Below are 18,524 nucleotides of genomic sequence, written 5' to 3'. Positions count from 1 at the left end.
TATATACTATATCACCTACAATTCTGCAGATATGGAAGTAACAACTTCCTCCAAACTACAATGGTAGTAAATGACAGACCTAAAATTTAAATCTTGTTCAATATCTAAAAGCTTTGAGGGATTTCTCAATTGTTAGAGTAACTTGAAACAAATCAACTTAATTGTTATGTCACACACAGAACAGATTCAAATACAATTTGGTACTTAGACCAAATGTTGTTTTTAAAAAATAAATAAAAACCCAGAAAAATTTTAATTCCTACTCTTGAGATTTTGGAATAAAGACTTAAAAAAAATCCTCCTTGGACCGGGAGTTTGGCCTAGTGGTTAAAGTGCTTGCCAAGCATGCATGAAGACCCAGGTTCGATTCCTTGGTACCACATACATTGAAAAAGAAAGCCAGAAGTGGTGCTGAGGCTCAAGTGGTAGAGCTCTAGCCTTGAGAAAGTCCAAGGACAGTGCTCAGGCCCTGAGCTCAAGCCCAGGACTGGCAAAAAAAAAAAAAAAAAAAAAAAAAATCCTCATTATACCCAAAACATTCAAAATTATAAAAACGAAATATAAGGGTAAAATGAAAAGCACCACTTAAAAAAAAGCACCCCTTGTTCACTTACAATGAGAGTGAGCAAAGGGAACATCATAGCTTTTATGTTCCCACAAAGAGCAGTTCATTTTTATTCACATTTTTTGATACTGGGAACTGAATTGAGGGCCTTATGTATGCTAAGTACACACTCTACTTCTCCAATGACTGGCTAACTGACAGATAGGAACTATATGACGGATGAATTGTCTGAACTATCTGACAGATTTTTTTTTGCTGCAGTAAAGGGGAGTGAATTAGGGGTCTTGAGCTCTCTACTTGAGCTATTTTCAGTTCTTGAGGATCGGGTATTTTGTTTGTATGTTTGTTTTTTTGGTGCTGGTCCTAGGACTTGAACTCAGGGCCAGGACACAGTCCCTGAACTTCTTTTGCTCAAGGCTAGCACTCCACCCCTTGAGCCACAGCACCACAGTACCAAGACAAAAGCCACATTTGCTGGGTGCCAGGGGCTCATGCCTGTAATCCTAGCTACTCAGGAGTCTGGAATCTGAGGATCACAGTTCAAAGCCAGCCCAGGAACCAAAGGCCACAAGATTCTCATCTCCAATTAACCACCAGAAAACCGGAAGTGGGGCTGTGACTCAAGTTTTAGAGCACTAGCATTGAGCAAAAAAAGAGCCCAGGGACAATACCCAGGCCCTGAGTTCAAGACTCACAACCAACCAAAAAATAAATATTTAAAAAATAAAAATAAAGCCAAATTTCCAGCCCAAGGATCAGTATTAATTTTGTCAGTCCTGGGCTTGAGCTCAGGGCCTGAGCACTGTCCTTGGACTTTCTCAAGGTTAGAGCTCTACCACTTGAGCCTCAGCACCACTTCTGGCTTTTTTCTATGTATGTGGTACCAAGGAATTGAACCCAGGTCTTCGGGCATGCTAGGCAAGCACTCTACCCCTAGGCCAAACTGCTGGGCAGGACCAGTGTTTTTTTTTTTTTTTTTTTTGCCAGTCCTGGGCTTGAGCTCAGGGCCTGAGCACTGTCCTTGGACTTTCTCAAGGCTAGAGCTCTACCACTTGAGTCTCAGCACCACTTCTGGCTTTTTTCTATGTATGTGGTACTGAGGAATTGAACCCGGGTCTTCATGCATGCTAGGCAAGCACTTTAACCACTAGGCCAAACTCCCGGCAAGGACCAGTATTTTTAAAGGTACCTTTCAGACACATCAGGATGTGGCTGAGTGGGAAGTGATGATGACTCTCCTGCAATTCCAGTTGTCTGTAAAGCTGACGACGGTTGACCTCCTAGTTGGCCACTCTGAACTGTACTTGCTTGTGCAGACACGGGTCCTGTACCACTACTGTTCATACTGCCAAAGGGTGGAAATGAAGGCAATTTATTTGATGGTACTCCACTATTCAAGCTGGAGGATGATGAAGATGAAGTGGTGGTCAAAGTCGAGTTAGCTGTGGTAAGTGAAGTAGATATGGCAACACCTGAAGTCATTGTCATAGTGTTGCTTGCTGCAGATGCTAAGGTGGCAGATGGAGTATTAGCATTTCCAGTATTTGTCATCTGGGGTGGAGTAATCAAAGGCTGATTCGTAGGGGCAACTAAATTTGGCTGGGAAAGCAGAGAGCTGTCCAGTGGCTGGGAAGCAAGATACGGACCTAAAAAATAAAAATAGAATACTCAATTCCTTATTTCATAGTTCTTTTTTAAAAATTCTATCATAGAAATAAAAAATAATCTAGTTTGTATTTTCTTGATAGTTACCCTCCTTTAAATTGCTTACTAACAGTGTATCACAAACTTTTTTTCCTAAAAACTAAAACAAATTTAAATTGAACTGTAAAAATAAGCTGAGCACTTCCGAGGCACAATGAAATGTAAAAAAACAGTATCTAGCAAATTTCAAAGAACTTAAAATGTTTCTAAATCACAAGCTGAAGAAATATTGTCTACACTAACCCTAATTAAAATTACATAAAAGAATGTTATGAGACTCAAATTATAGACATATCTAATGAGATTCAACGGTTTGGTGTTGAATCTCTTTGGGAAGGTCTAAAGGAAGTTTTTTTTTTTTTTTTTTTTTTTTTTGCCAGTCCTGGCCTTTAGCTCAGGGCCTGAGCACTGTCCTTGGACTTTCTCAAGGCTAGAGCTCTACCACTTGAGCCTCAGCACCACTTCCGGCTTTTTTCTATATGTGGTACCGAGGAATCAAATCCGGGTCTTCATGCATGCTAGGCAAGCACTTTAACCACTAGGCCAAACTCCCAGCCCAGTCTAAAGGAAGTTCTATCACATGTTCTACTCCCGGCCCGGTCTAAAGGAAGTTCTATCACATATTCTACCTATTAAGCTATCTCCAACCCCAATGATCAGTATTTTTTTTTTTGGGGGGGGGGGGTTGGTCATGGGGTTTGAACTCTGGGCCTGGGCGCTGTCCCTGAACTCTTCAGCTCAAGCAACAGTACCACTGCAGGTTTTCTGGTGGTAAACTAGAGATAAGAGTCTCACGGTCTTTAGTGAGTGCCTGGGCTGGCTATGAACTACAATCCTCAGATCTCAGTCTCCTTAGTAGCTACGATTACAGACATAAGCCACTATGCCTGGCTTGACCAGTGTGTTTCTTTTTCTTTTTTTTTTTAATTGTATTTTAGTGTTGGGATAATGTATAGAAGGATTACAGTTATATTTTTCAGGTAACAGGTGCATTACTTCTCGGATCTTGATGCCCCTTTCTCATGTTTTTGTCCCCCTTTCCCTCCCCCAACTCCCTTCCCTTTTTCAAATAAGCAAATAAATGTACATACTATAATATACCAGTTAACATAGTCAGATATTGTAACCACAAGAGATTAACCATAAGGGAAAAAAAAAACAAAAGAAATAACTTCACATAGTATATTAATAGCAACAATCACCTCTTGATCAGTATTTTTTCCAAGCACATATCTATTAATTCTGATAAGTTTTCAAGCTTCCATGAAAGTTTCCATACTTTCTGTCAACTTTTTTTTTTGGGGGGGGGGGTAGGGGACAGTTTTGGGGCTTGATCTCAGGGCCTGCACACTGTCCTTGAGCTTGAGCTTTCTCAAGGCTAGATCTCTACCACCTGAGCCACAGCACCATTTCCATGTATATGTGGTACTGAGGAATTTAACCCAGGTCTTCATGCATGCTAAGCAAGCACTCTACCACAAGGACCAACTCCTGGGCCCTTGATCAGTATTTTTAAAAAGTACCTTTCAGATACATCAGGATATTTACACGTATCAACAGCAACAAAAAAACCCCCAAAAAACCAAAAACCAAAAACTCCATATCTTAAGTAACTTCTTTTTTTTCCAACCATAGCAAAGAACTATTATGTGGTGTTATAGAAGTTAACTACAAATTATTTTCTCTATATATTATTAACAAACCACAAAGTTTAACACAAACAAGATATAGATCCTACAAAAAATAGTTCGGAACTCCTAATTGCCATGTAATGGAATCCTTACACCAGTGATAAAAACCATTTCTGCTGGAGCTCACATCAGTAATCCTAGCTACTTTAGGAGGCTGAGATCTGAGGATCTCAAAGCCAGCTAGGGCACAAAAGGACCTGAGACTCATATCTCCAATTAACCTCTAGAAACCTAGAAAATGGGAAGTGGGACTTGGCTCAAGGGTAGGGTGGTAACCTTGAGCTGAAGAGCTCAGGGACAGCGCCCAAGCCAAGTTCAAGCCCTATTACCAATAAACAAAAAAAAACAATTCTTATAAGAAAAATTTTACAGGGCCGGGTGTTTGGCCTAGTGGGAGAGTATTGCCTTGCCTAGCATACACAAAGACCCAGGTTCAATTCCTTGGTACCAAATACACAGAAAAAGCTGGAAGTGATGCTGTGAAAAGCCCAAGGACAGTGCTCAGGCCCTGAATTCATGCCCCCAGACTGGCAAAAGAAAAAAAAAGAAAAAGAAAAAGAAAAAAAAAAATTTTCAGACACCAGTCTGTGTCACAACTACTTAGCTCTTACTTTATAGTACAAAAGCAGAAAGAGATTATGTGTAAATGATGAAAGCTACATTTCAATAAAATTTAATTTACAAATGCACTTTGCTAAAACAAATCTTATATAGTAAATGAAAATGTAATACCTAAATCAAATAGGCAGACTTGTGCATAAAGCTTGAGTTTAGAAAAAGCTTCACTGTCACCATCAGCTGCATGAGAAAACCATTCTGCTACCAATTTTTCTGATAATTTCTTTGTTGTAGTAGATCCCACTCTCATGATTCCATCTGTCAACAGTCGAGAAATAGGTCTATGCAGACCTAATCGACAAGACTACAAATATATACAGAGAAGGTACAATTAGCAAATTTATTACCTAGATACATGCAAATTAAATTATATAAACAATTTAAAATAAGTTCAATAGCAAGGGTGAAGAACAGAGCCATAGACCTTTTTCCTTAAAAATTTTGCCGGGATGACAGTTACTTACCATTGTACTATATGTATTTTTTTCTCAGAGCAGAAATAATAATCAAGCACCACTATACTCAGCCATTGGTTGAGATGGAATCTTGAACTTTTTGCTTGATCTGGCCTTGAACCACAAATCCCTGTCTCTGTCTTCCAAGTAGCTAGGACTATAGGTTTGAATCATTATGGCCGACTCAAATCTTCTAATAGGTTGGATGCAGTGGCTAGTGTTTGTAATATGACCAAGAAGACTGAAGTCTGAGGTCAGCCTAGTAAAAAGTTAGTAAGACACTCATCTCAACCCATACCTGGGTGCTCACACATCTTCCTTTGCTATGCAAGGAGTATAAATAGGAAGATCACAGTCTAAGACTGCCACAAAACAAATTAAAAAGAACTGGGAAACAGTTCTAGTGGACGAGTACCCAACAAGATTAAGGTCCTGAGTTTAAACTTTGGTACCATTAAAAAAAAAAAGTCTAACATTGCCCATGTTAGCCTCAAACTTAGTATTTCTCTAGCTTCACTTCCTGAGTAGTGGGATGTTAGTCAGTATGCCCTTTTATTGATTTGGCACCAGTAGTAGAACTTGAATGTGGCATCTCACTTGTTCTCTTCTGTTTTGCTCACAGCTGGTATTCTACCACTGGAGCCAAACTTACACTTCGTCTGCCTGGGCTGGCTCTGAAGGATAAGCATCAGGTATTAGCCTCCAGAGCAGCGAGAATTACAACTTTTTTTTTTTTTTAATGCTGATCCTAGGGCCTGAATTCAGGGCCTGGGCACTATCTCCAAACTTTTTTTTTTTTTATTAAAGGCTGGTCCTCTACCACTTAAGACAGCTCCATTTGCAACTGGTGGTTAACTGGAGGTTGGAGTCTCTTGGACTTTACTGCCTGGGCTGGCTTCAAGCTATGATAGTGTAAGCAACTAGCCCTTGGCTAAAAAATTACTTTTCTTTCCATTTTTTTTTTTAAGACAAAGTCTCATAATATAGCTGAGTTTGGCTTAAAACTCAAATTCAAAATCCTTCATCTTAGCTACCCACATGGTGGGATTACAGGCATATCCAGCATATAAAAGGTTATTTTATAAAAGACACCTCTCCCCCCCGCCATCAAAACCTGCATTATTCCCCCTTCCCCCACTACAGTGTTTTCCATTATAACCACAGCACACATATCTAACAAAGATATTGATTCAAGTTTGGCAGGATGCACTTGGCTAGTAAGAGAATTAAAAACCAATTCTCTGAATTATCAGATGTCCCAATCATTTGCACTTCTAATATACTTTATACATACATAAATCATAAGGTCATTTTAAAATGCCATTTTTTTTTTTTAAAAACACCTACCTCATATATTGCAGTAAGATCTCTAAAAAAACTTTTGGCTCCATTTAACAAAGCTTCATTCTCTGGACATAGTACAACATAGGCTATATCTCTTTGAGATCCATAAGGTTCCAGCATAAGTCTCTCCCAATGAGGGAGAGCAAATGGAGAAAGCACCAGAAAATCATAATCATAACCCAACAAAAATGTGGGAATAGGCAGTGGTTCCGGAGATTCATCAGTTCCTAGTTAAGAAAGATTTAAACCAATCAAAGCATGTCAAAAGTTGAAGAACTTATTAGTGAAAATACCTTATTAAAGACAAAAATGTTTAAAGCAAGTGTAATAACTGAAAAGCTTTTCCAGAAAATTCCTAAACAATTTTTATAAAAGTTAAGTAAAAATTTAATGTGAATGGAAAAATTTAGGACTAGGAAGAAAATACAGGAGTTTTTTGTTTGTTTTTGTTTTCCTTTTTGGAATTTGGACTAAAGAAGCCCTCCTAATCATAAACAGAATGTACTCACTAAAGATTAATCTGACTGAACTGGGAGCCAGTGGCTACTCAGAAGGCCGAGATAGAAGGATCAAAGTTCAGGGCCAGCTAAAGCAGACAAATCCAAGAGACTCTTCAATTAACACAGCAAAAAGCCAGAATTAGAATGTGGCTCCAATGTTAAAGCCTTGAATGAAAAAGCCAAGTGAAAACACAATGGTCTAAGTTCCAGCTCTAGCACTGGCTGAAAACACACAACAAATAAAAACTGACTATAAATTTTCTGTGATGAAAAATTACACTTAATGAACAAAGCTAAATGACCAATACCAAATCTGAAACAAAATTAGCAACAAACAAGACAAATGACTATTTCGTTTTACCACCAAAAAGGGACTTAAAAATTTGAGGAAAACAGTTGATAAGTAAAAATTACTGTACTTAAAACAATAGTTAGAAGAGTATAATTTTCACTTAAGTGTTCTTACTAGAATATACAAAAGACAATGACTAATATCCATACAGAAAAACAAAGGACACAAACAAAAATTACAAAGCTAGAAATAAATCTCTTCCATATATACAAGTATAATTTAAAATTAATAATAGCAAATTATAACACTGTATATTAGGCACTACACAAAGCTCTTTACATATATTCACTCATCTAATCCTCACAAAAACTATATAAGGCAGATACTGTTATTAAAGATAAGAAGGCAGGAATACAAAGCTAAATAATTTGCCCAATATCATAAAAGTAACACCCAGAAATCTATCCTCACAGTCTGTATCATTCAATCTCCTAAACCATTTTCAAGTACCTTTCAAGCACTGGAAAGAAGGCACTTTTAACTGGTGGAGTTTGACAGTGTAGAGCATATATATCTTTAGATACAGCATATATGTGTGTATATATATATATATATATACACACACACACACAGACACACACACACATATACATATAGATAATCCCCTGTCATCGGGCTTGAACTTCAGGCCTAGGAACTGTCCCTGAGCTTTTCTACTCAAGGCTAGCGCTTTACTGCTCTGAGCCACAATTCCATTTCTGATTTTCTGGTGCTTAATTGGAGATAAGAGTTTCATGGACGGGGCCGAGAGTTTGGCCTAGTGGTTAAAGTGCTTGCCTAGCATGCACGAAGACCCGGGTTCGGTTCCTCGGTACCACATACATAGAAAAAAGCCGGAAGTGGTGCTGAGGCTCAAGTGGTAGAGCTCTAGCCTTGAGAAAGTCCAAGAACAGTGCTCAGGCCCTGAGCTCAAGCCCAGGACTGGCAAAAAAAAAAAAAAAAAAAAAAAAAAAAAAGAGTTTCATGGACTTTTTTGCTCTGGCTAGCTTTGAATTATAAATCTTATACCTCAGCCTCTTGAGTAGTTAGGATTATAGGTGTGAGCCACCAGTGACCAGCTCACACATACTATTAAGCTAAGGCCATATGGATTCTGTGTCCATAAACAATATATGCTTAAAATAATTACAAATTTTTAAAAAAAGGAAACATGGGGCTGGGAGTTTGGCCTTAGTAGTAGATAGTAGAGTGCTTGCCTAGCATTCATGAAGACCCGGGTTTGATTCCTCAGTACCACTTACATAAAAAAAAAAAAAAAAAAAAAAAAAAGCCAGAAGTGGTGCCTTGGCTCAAGTGGTCAAGAGAAAGTGGCCTTGAGAAAGCCCAAGTACAGTGGGCCCTGAGCTCAAGCCCAGGACTGGCCAAGGAAAAAAAAGGAAACACATTTAGCCACTTAAAGAAAGATGACCAAAAGTTTGGCCTAGTGATGGAGTGCTTGCCTAGCATGCACAAAGACAAAGGTTGATCCCTTGGTACCACATACATAGAAAAGGCTGGAAATGGAGCTGTGGCCCAAGTGCTGTGGATTAAGTAGTAGAGCTCTAGTCTTGAAAAGCCCAAGGACAGTGCTCAGGTCCTAAGTTCAAGCCACAGGACTGGCAAAAAAGAAGAAAGAAGAAAAAAGAGATAAGAAGAAAGAGAAGGAGGAAGAAAGGAAGAAGGAAGGAGGAAGGAAGGAAGAGGGGGAAGAGAAAGAGGAGGGGGAGGAGGGGGAGAAAAAGAAGAAGAAAGCTTTGTATATACTGATAGAATCCCCAAAATTAGTAAGTACAGAAATTAATATCCTAATGTTTCAAAGAATATAAAAGTTTATATTAAGAAATTCTATTGAACTGCATTTTTCACAGAATATTAGTTTATATGACATTTTGACTTATTCACAGTCACAAAAGTAAAACACAGAGCCAGGAGTAGTGGCTCACACCTGTAATCCTAGCTACTCAGGAGGCTGAGATCTGAGGATCAAGGTTCACAGCCAGCCCAGGCATGAAAGGACCTGAGACTCTTTCTCCAATTAACCTGTAGAAGACAGGAAATGGGGCTTGGCTCAAGGGCAGTGTGGTAGCTTGGAGCTGAAGAGCTCAGGAACAGTGCCCAGGCAGAGTTCAAGCCCCATGACTCACATAAAAAAAAAAGAAAGAAAGAGAGGGAGGGAGAGGGAGAGGGAGAGGGAGAGGGAGGGAGGGAGAGAGAGGGAGGGGGAGGGAGGGAGGGAGGGAGGGAGGGAGGGAGAGAGAGAGAGAGAGAGAGAGAGAGAGAGAGAGAGAGAGAGAGAGAGAGAGAGAGAGAGAGAGAGAGAGAAAGAACATTGTAACAATAGTGGTAGTACTTTAAACACACATTGGCATTTATAGTCAATTAAAACTACCCCCACATACCATAAAAGATGTCTTATAATAGACTAATCTATATTTTAAATAAAAAATAGTAAAACACAGGCAAATATGCATAATACATTCTGAAACCATGCAGAAACTACAGCTTGCATTTTAACACCTATTATTCTGGGATTGGGGCTGTGGTTGAGTGATAAGAGTACTTTCCTAGCATGTATAAGGCTGTGAGTTCCATGCAGAGGGTCAAGGAGGAAAAGGGAAAGGAGGAGAGGAAAGTAAAGGAGAAAAATAAAGGTCAGGAGAGGAAGGACAGAGAAGGGAAGAAATGAAAGAATTTAAATGAAAATGAAGACTTATTCCAAATATAGAGCTCCAATTATACCCCAACGGTTGAAAGACATCTTAAGATTATCCAAAGTATTTGAATAATCTTTTCTACAAAACCACATTATTAGATACCTATTAAGAGTATGAGGTTTGCTAGCAAGGTGCTCTATTAATTGAACCACTCCACTAGTTCCCTATTTTTTTTTTAAATTGAGACTTTAGGGTATTTCAGTACTGTTGGGGATGGAGTATGGGGTCAATGACCTTGAACCTGCACACTTGAGTACACAAGGAAGTAAGCTGTTATCACGATGACTTTGGGCTGTGTCAATCGTTTCTCATTTAACGTATTTGAGACTTGATTGCTGTGTTTTAAGAAAAGTATTTAAGGTCGGAACTTGAAATAAACGGGGCTGCAGTCTTAAGCTCTCAGCCTTCCTGGGCTGCTGCCTTGGGCTGTAGACCTCCCGACCCCATCTTTTTCTTGTCTTCTTCTTTTCCAAGTCCTCACCCCCTAAGTCAGGAATCCCCATTCGCTGCCAGCTGGCTCCAGCACAGCACTAGAATTATCTCCGTAACTACCCAACCCCCCTCCTCTCTCACTCAATTTTATAAAACAGGACCAAAGTGGCTTGGAGATTTTAAAGAGGAATCAGAATTATAACCTTTATTTCACATAAAAATCTTTATCGTAAAGTTGAGTAAACAGATCTAAGTGGAGACACTACTAATGAAGTGAGATTAGAGAACCCAAAACACCTGAATGCTGGAAATACTGAAAGAAGACCGGAACTGAAGACATGGACAACAGTGAACTGAAGTATATGCCATAAAAAAATCTAAGGAAAGCTTCTGTGCTTATTTTAGTTGGGCATGGATCTGCTGTCTGATATAAAATCACCCATCCATCACTTACCATAAGAGCCTCGGCCAGCCATTTTGTGAAACTGTTGCCAGGTAAGAGGACCTTGGACCCCCCAAGGTCTCACTGTCCTTTTCTTCTGAATAGCATCCTGAAGAACTGGCTGAAGTGAGAGGAGCATTCGAAGTATATCCTGTGAGCACTGCAGACTCACATCTACAAGCATTAAAAAACAACGACGACAAAAATAGTGAGTAACAGTTTCTATTGTTAACACAGATTTATGGTGGTTCACGCCTGTAATCATATCTATTTAGGAAGCTGAGATGTAAAAACCATGGTTCAAAGCCAGCCCAGATGGGAAAGTCTGTGGGACTCTTATTTACAATGGACTCAGAAAAGGCTGGAAGTGGTGCTGTGGCTCAAGTGACATAGTACTAAGCTTTGAGCAGAAAGGCTCACAGACAGCATCCAGGCCCTGAGTTCAAGGGCCTGACCAAAAAAGAAGAAAAAAATTAAATGGTAGGGTATATAATTAGCATGTATGAGACATTAAAATATAAAATGTATTAAGATATTCATAAATTAATCCATTTTTTAATTTTTATTTTTCCAGTCTGGGGCTTGAACTCAGAGCCTGAGCATTTTCCTTGGGTTTTTTCCTCAAGGCTAGCACTCTGCCACTTGAGCCACAGCACCACTTCTGATTTTTCTGTGTATGTGGTACAGAGGAATCGAACCCAGGTCTTCATACATGGTAGGCAAGCACTCTACCACTGGGCCAAACTACTGGCCCTCAATTATAATTTAATCAAATCTTATTATTACATTTATTTTCATTGTCTACTTTTAGGGGTTTTTTGGTTTTTATTGCTGGTCTTGGGGCTTGAACTCAGGGCCTGGGTACTGTCCCTGAGCCTCTTTGTACTCAAGGATAATGCTTTACCACTTGGGCCACAGCACCAGTTCCAGCCTTTTCTGTGTATATGGTATTAAGGAATCAAATCTAGGGCTTCGTGCATGCTAGGCAAGCATTCTACCAGTAGGCCATACTCCTGGTCCCCAGAAAAGGGTTTTATATGATATGTGATGAGAATTTGACAATGAAATGAGTCAGAAATAAATATCAATAGCAGAGAACTCCCCTGGCATGTGCAAAGTACTGGATTCAATCTCTAAAACCACACGCATACAAAAAATACAACTGTGAAACGTAACAGAAGAGTAACTGATAAACTTAACATCAAATGCACTTTTGATCAGTTCTCAAAATAGGTATGTAATGTGATTTTGGAAACATCAAGTGGCTGAAAGAAATGTCACTAAGTGACAAAAACCATTCATACGACCTCCAGATGGTTCAGATATAGCATTCTATCAGTTTGTGCATGTTATTACAATCACTTATTACCACCGTCCAAAGTTTATCGATGCTGGTTTTAATTAAGTTACTGCTAGTTTTGTTACCAAATTAGTATATAGAAACAAATAATTTTTCTAAATACAGTGTCTCAATAACAATTTTGCTTAAATTATTGCAACATAACACTAGTCATTAGAAGTGATAATAGAACTATTTGACCTAGTGCAGTAACAAACAACTGGTAAATAAAGAATATTATAAAACAGATAATATTTTATAGAATTAAAATATATATATTCACATATAAATATTTCTAAATTCGTAGTAAATAGTCACATGATGTCAGAAAGGAATCACTGGCTACAATTGTTTATTAAATTTACATTGAAACTTTTAAAGAATATACAGGTGTCCTCACTTAAAACAATTCTAACCTATTGAAGCTCAAGAATCTGGATTTTGATCCTAATTAAGTGCAAGTCTCATTATCTCTTTTGTTTGGAAGGGAGGGAGTGAGGCGATAAGGCTTGAACTCAGGGTCTTGGGCTTACTAAACTGGCCATTTTATCACTTTTTTTCTTTCTGTTGTGCTGATCCTGGGGCTTGAAGTCAAGGCTTGGATGCTGTCCTTGAGATTTCTGACTCAACACTAATGCTCTACTATTTGAGTCACAGCACTACTTCTGGCTTTTAGCTCTCATGGACTTTCCTGTACAAGTTGGCCTTAGACCATGATAATGAGATCCCAACCTTTTGAGTAGCTACAATTAAGCATTAATTAACCCACATTTGTTGACATCACTTTTACCATGACTCCAGTCTTGCTTTTTTGCTGCTTAGTTTGGAAATGGGTCTAGGGAACTTTTCTGTCCAGGCTGGCCTCAAAACTAATATCCTCAAGATCCTAGCCTTCTCAGTATCTAGAATTATAGGCTTGAGCTATCAGTCAGTGGTAGAGTGCTAGCCTTGAGAACAAAAAGCCCAAGGTCAGTACTCAGTCCCTGAGTTCAAGCCCCAGGACAGGCAAAAAAAAAGAAAAAAAAAATCACTCTTCAAAGAATGCAAAGAAAAGTAAAAAGATGGAACTGAAGGCATGGCTCAAGCAGTGAAGTGCCAGTCTTGAGCAAAAAGGCCACACCACAGCAAGTGACCCCAAATTTAAGCTCCAGAACCAGTAAAAAAGAAAAAAGAGGGCCAGGAGTTTAGCCTAGTGGTAAAGTGCTTGCCTAGCATGCAGGAAAGCCCGGGTTCAATTCCTCAGTACCACATACATAGAAAAAAGCCAGGAGTGGTGCTGTGGCTTAAGTGGTGGAGCTCTAGCCTTGAGAAAGTCCTAAGACAGTGCTCAGGCCCTGAGCCCAGGCCCAGGACTGGCAAGAAGAAAGAAAAAAAGTAAACTACCTGCTAATATATGTGTTGTAAGGGACACTGATCCAAAGTATATAAAGAACCATGATAACACAATAACAAAAAGACTAAATAGTTTAAAACACCCTCACTTTAAAAATGAGCAAAGCCAAGTGTGGTGGCATCCATCTGTAATTCCAGTACTTGGAAGCCGAGATAAAAGAATCCTATATTTGAGATCTTATCCTATTCCTAGCCCCCAAACAAAACAAAATAGAACAAAAAACAGGCAAAGGACCTAAAAAAGGAATTTCTCCAAAATAGAAAAGTGAGCACTAAACTTATGAAAAAGTGTACATCATTTTTCATTAAGGAAATACAAAACTAAATCAGAATATAGTGCCACTTCATACCCACTATGATTTACTGTAATAAGAAAGATTCTAGTACAGTGCTGGTGTCTCATACTTGTAGTCCTAGCTACACAGGAGCCTGAGATCTGCGATTCGTGGTTCAAATCCAGCACAGAGATTCCTATCTATAAATAACTACTAAAAATACAGAAGTAGAGTTGTGTATCAAGCAGTAGAGCACTAGACTTGAGCAATAAAGCTCAAAGACAGAGGCCAGGATCATGGCCTAATGATAGAGTGCTTGCTCAGCATGTATGAAGCCATGGGTTCCATTCCTCAGTACCACATACACAGAAAAAGGCTGAAGTGGTGCTGTGGCTTAAGTGGTAGAATACTAGCCTTGAGAAAGACAAAGGACAATGCCTGGGCCTGGAGTTCAAGCCCCAGGACTGCTATGAGTTGATATGGATTAGTACATACAGGATACTCTAACTTACTGGTTGGAATACAAGAGAACAAGCAAGATCTTTGGAAACATCTAGCAGTTCCTAAAATATTAAACTGAGTTTTATGACCCAAGCAATCTACCTAAGTGCAATTAAAATATATGTCCATGTGAAAACTTACACCCAAATATTAATAGCATTATTTATAATAATGAAGAAATACAGACAATCTAATTTCCATCAATTTGAGGAACTGACTCGGAAATATACTGTAACTGGGCTGGGGATACCACTCAAGTTGTACAACACCTGTCTAGCAGTGTAGGGTCCTGAGTTGACTCTAGAACTACTCCCCCCCCTGCAAAAAAAAGGGAGGAGGTGGGGCGGGGGCGATGAGAGAAAACAGAGCGGGAATGAGGGGGGGAAGGGTAGCAAAATACTAAAATGGAATATTGCTCAGCAATCAAGTACTACTAAGTAATATATACTTTTTTTTTTTTTTTGCCAGTCTTGGGGCTTGAACTTAGGGCCTGAGCACTGTCCTTTTATTTTGATTTTATTTTTCTCAAGGCTAGCACCTGTGACTTGAGCCACAGCGCCACTTCTGGCTTTTTCTATGTATGTGGTACTGGGAACCGAACCCAGGGATTCATGCATGCTAGGTCAGCACTCTAGGCCAAACTCCTAGCCCATATATGGACCTTTTAAACATTAAGCAAGAAAGGTAGGTGACAAAAGACCCTATGTAATTCTATTTGTAAGATGTGTCTAAATAAGGAAAATCTATTAAGAAAGGATCTACAAGACTAATGGTAACCTACAGTTGAGAAAAAGGAGTGGAGGGAAATGGTGTAAGACAACTAATGGTTATGGGCTTTTTTTTGAAGGTGATAATGTTCTAAAAATAACTAGGTGCCACCAAAAAGGCAGTTATTAAGTAGCTGAGATGGTGTTTGGTTCTTTTCCTTTTTAAAATTTGGTCTTTGAGTATGAGTTGGGTGTATCTTGATACTGTCATGTATCAAAAACTAATTAGTGGCTGTTGGAAGGTGGCTCACACCTGCATTTGTAGCTACTCAGGAGGCTGAGATCTGAAGAAAAAGATTCAAAGCCAGCCTGGGCACAAAAGGACCTGAGACTCTTAACTCCAATTAACCTCTAGAAAACAGGAAATGGGGCTTGGCTCAAGGGTAGGGCAGTAGCCTTGAGCTGAAGAACTCACGAACAGTGCCCAGGCCAAGTTCAAGCACCAAGACCCAAAAAAGAGAAAAAAAAATTTTAAGGTCAAGTGTTTCTAACTAGCGGCAGGTGAGATTGCCTTTAGTATATTTCCCTAAGGGAGAAAAGCAAGTCATACAACTAGGAGAAAAGCACCAAACAACAACAAATCATTAACATATTTACCATTTCGTTTGGACCAGGGATGTAGGCATGAACTTTTTACAAGTGCTTCATCAACTTTTCCTCCTGACATGTTATCCATGAACTGACGCCCATGTTCTAATGCAAGATAGCAGTCATTGCAACAGTCGCGCTCTTCTACACGTACCCAATTACTAATTACACCAATTTTGGGAAAAGGATCTTGGTCTGTTACTCCAAAGGGCGAAAATAAATTAGTGCACTGATCCTGCAGTAATAATATTAACTCGTCAGGCAATTTTTCAGAGTCTTTGACACCTCCATGTTCAGCAGATGTAGCCCTGAGAGCTTCAAAACGTTTTTCTGCTTCTTTGCCACAGTCTGTGTTGCGTCCTATGATATCTAGTTCGTCTTCAAGAAATAATCCTGAATTGTTTCCAAATTTCCTGTTCATGACTGCACTGAAGCCACAGGTACACCTGTACTGTGCTTCTTGTGTTGGATCTGGAATGTAAACTCCAACGTCGGCACCCTTGATATTCATGTTGCACACACAGATACAACAGCTATCAAAGTTACAGTCTTTAAACAAATTCATAACTGACTCTGAGAGGATGAGGTTCACATAAAGACTGTGTGCTTCAGGGACGGAAGGGACAGTGGCAGGTTCAACAGAATTTAAGGGTCTGCACGTAGATGGGGTGGAGGCTGGTGAGTACAAATCTGAATTTTCATATTTGACTGAGCCTTGAGCACTTGCAGGTCCACCAGTTCCACGAGGAGTCCGAGGTGTCCTTGGAGTCCTTGGAGTCGGAAACCTAGGAGTGGATGGAGAAGGAAGAATTCCTGCTCCACTGTTACTAGGTGGTGCGCTGCTAGGGGGCATCCCAAAAGATGTATGGGTTTGAGGTGTATAAGCAGGGCCATACTCTTGATCCATATTATTCCCGTCACTACTGTCAATAAAACAAAATAGAAAATCAGAGACATACATAAAGAAACATAACAGTATTATAAAAATGTCCCAAATACTTTTCAGGAACACTGAAAATTGCAATATAGACAGTGCAAAAAGGACAGGTTACTTAAAATTTACTTCTGTTTAGTATTTCTACTCTAGTCATTGTTGTAGACTAAATTCAACTAACCAGGTCTAAAATTATCAATAAGGCCTGCAGACCCTTGTCTACTCCTAAACAATCATAATTACTATCTGTAAAATTTTTCTACAAGAAATACATATATTCACTAAATCTAAAAAATATCCTTGGGAAAAAAAATCCTTTGTTAAAAAAAATCCAAGGAGCCGGGAGTTTGGCCTAATGGTAAAGTGCTTGCCTAGCATGCAGGAAGACCTGGGTTCAATTCTTTGGTACTACGTACATAGATAAAGCCAGAAGTGGTGCGTTGGCTCAACTACTAGAGCTCTCGTCTTGAAAAAGCCCAAGGACAGTGCTCAGGCCCTGAGTTCAAGCCCCATGACTGGCCAAAAAAAAAAAAAATCCAATTTGAAATATTTATGTGAATCTTAAGGCATTCAAATTCAAAGAAGATAAAATGTGGATTGAGAGAAGTATGGTGAGTTTACACCTAAGACTGCTTGACAATCATAGACCAAAAGAAAAGGTACTCTGAAGTTAAATAATCAGAACATATGATCTTAAACTTTCTAATAGTTTAAATATATCTAGTACCATTATAATCAACTAGGAAACAATTTTTTGAATTTTCAAATACCAACTTTTTGCAGCATACTAAGTATTCTATAAAAAGTTAAACCTATAGAAATGTTAAAATTAGTAAAATAACGTAAACATACCCCTCTTTGATGAATGGCATTGAAGACCCCGAAGGAAGCAATTCTAATTTTCCAACAGTCCAACTCTGACGGTAAATGCACTCTTCAGGCAATTTGATAGGGGGCAGACATTGGCTTGGCAGAGTTTTTAGAGGTGCAAACATGGAGCATCCCACCAGCACTTGACAATTTTCAGGCTTATACACATAAGAAAAATCCTGTAATACAAACAGAGCGGACTTTCAATATCTCATCTTCTAGAGACAAAATGATACAAAAAAACAAAGTGACTTTGTTTTCTATTCTTTAAAAAAAAGAAATTTAAACATCATTCTACTCTGTTCTTAAACACATTCTTAGTGTTACAATTCAGTCTTTAAATCGGTTAGCTACAAAGCTATAATCAACTATTTTGGATTTCTCAGTAAAGAAGCATACTAATTCTATAAGAAAATATAGGAAATGTTATTTTTTGAGAAAAATAAAACACTTACTTTAATTTCAGAAGGTTTGGGGCTACAAAATCCCTCATCAACCTCAATTTTGAACTGTGCTCCTATACTAGAACTACTTCCTTCTAGAACAGTTCCTCCAGGTGTTGTATCCATACTACCATATTCTTTATTATTCATATTCATTGGGGAAAATCCCAAAATATGTTGTTCCAATGATGGTGGTGTAGGATACATCTTATGAAGATCTGCAGTGCCTATATTTAATAAAACACACATTTTAATATAAGACTACAAAGAGGTGAATCTGTGTTTAAAACAAAAGGAGTAAGGAGCTTTGTTGAGAATTAAAGGTTTTCAAATTTATCTAAAACACAGGTTTGGGAAGCTTACTTATGCAAGATAAAGGATCCAGATTTCCTGTCTTTGATTCTTTGCAGTTGGTTTTATCATCAGATCCATTCGCCGATTTTTTAGATCCAGGCTATTTAAAAAAAGCACATATTTACCTGAAATCCAATTTGATCTCAAAGTAGTACTTATTCAAAAGCAACTTAAAAGTAATGTACATTCATCAAAATAGTATTTTACATCTGTGATGAACACATATGATATATAATGTAAAAATAAAAATTTTAGGCAATCATTA

General features: G+C 38.6%; 1 protein-coding gene across 3 annotated transcripts in view; it reads right to left on the bottom strand.

Annotated features, from left to right (window-relative positions):
• The window catches only part of Med13 (mediator complex subunit 13), a 96,812-nt gene that overhangs the window by 19,232 nt on the left and 59,056 nt on the right, over positions 1-18,524 (bottom strand). For 2 of the 3 annotated variants that reach the window (XM_090351150.1, XM_090351152.1), the window contains exons 13-20: positions 18,269-18,359; positions 17,918-18,132; positions 17,445-17,641; positions 15,668-16,581; positions 10,809-10,970; positions 6,381-6,604; positions 4,693-4,882; positions 1,755-2,211 (exon numbers count right to left, since the gene is read on the bottom strand). In XM_090351150.1, the coding sequence (XP_090207276.1) occupies positions 1,755-2,211; positions 4,693-4,882; positions 6,381-6,604; positions 10,809-10,970; positions 15,668-16,581; positions 17,445-17,641; positions 17,918-18,132; positions 18,269-18,359 (2,450 nt within the window). The remainder of the gene's footprint in view (positions 1-1,754; positions 2,212-4,692; positions 4,883-6,380; positions 6,605-10,808; positions 10,971-15,667; positions 16,582-17,444; positions 17,642-17,917; positions 18,133-18,268; positions 18,360-18,524) is intronic. The other variant, XM_090351151.1, reaches the window with a different exon arrangement.

This window comes from Megascapheus bottae, chromosome 17, assembly GCF_031878675.1.
Source record: "Megascapheus bottae isolate mThoBot1 chromosome 17, mThoBot2.hap1, whole genome shotgun sequence".
Classification (NCBI taxonomy): domain Eukaryota; kingdom Metazoa; phylum Chordata; class Mammalia; order Rodentia; family Geomyidae; genus Megascapheus; species Megascapheus bottae.
Note: the sequence above shows the minus strand (reverse complement) of the source record. Positions and strands in the feature narration are given on the sequence as shown.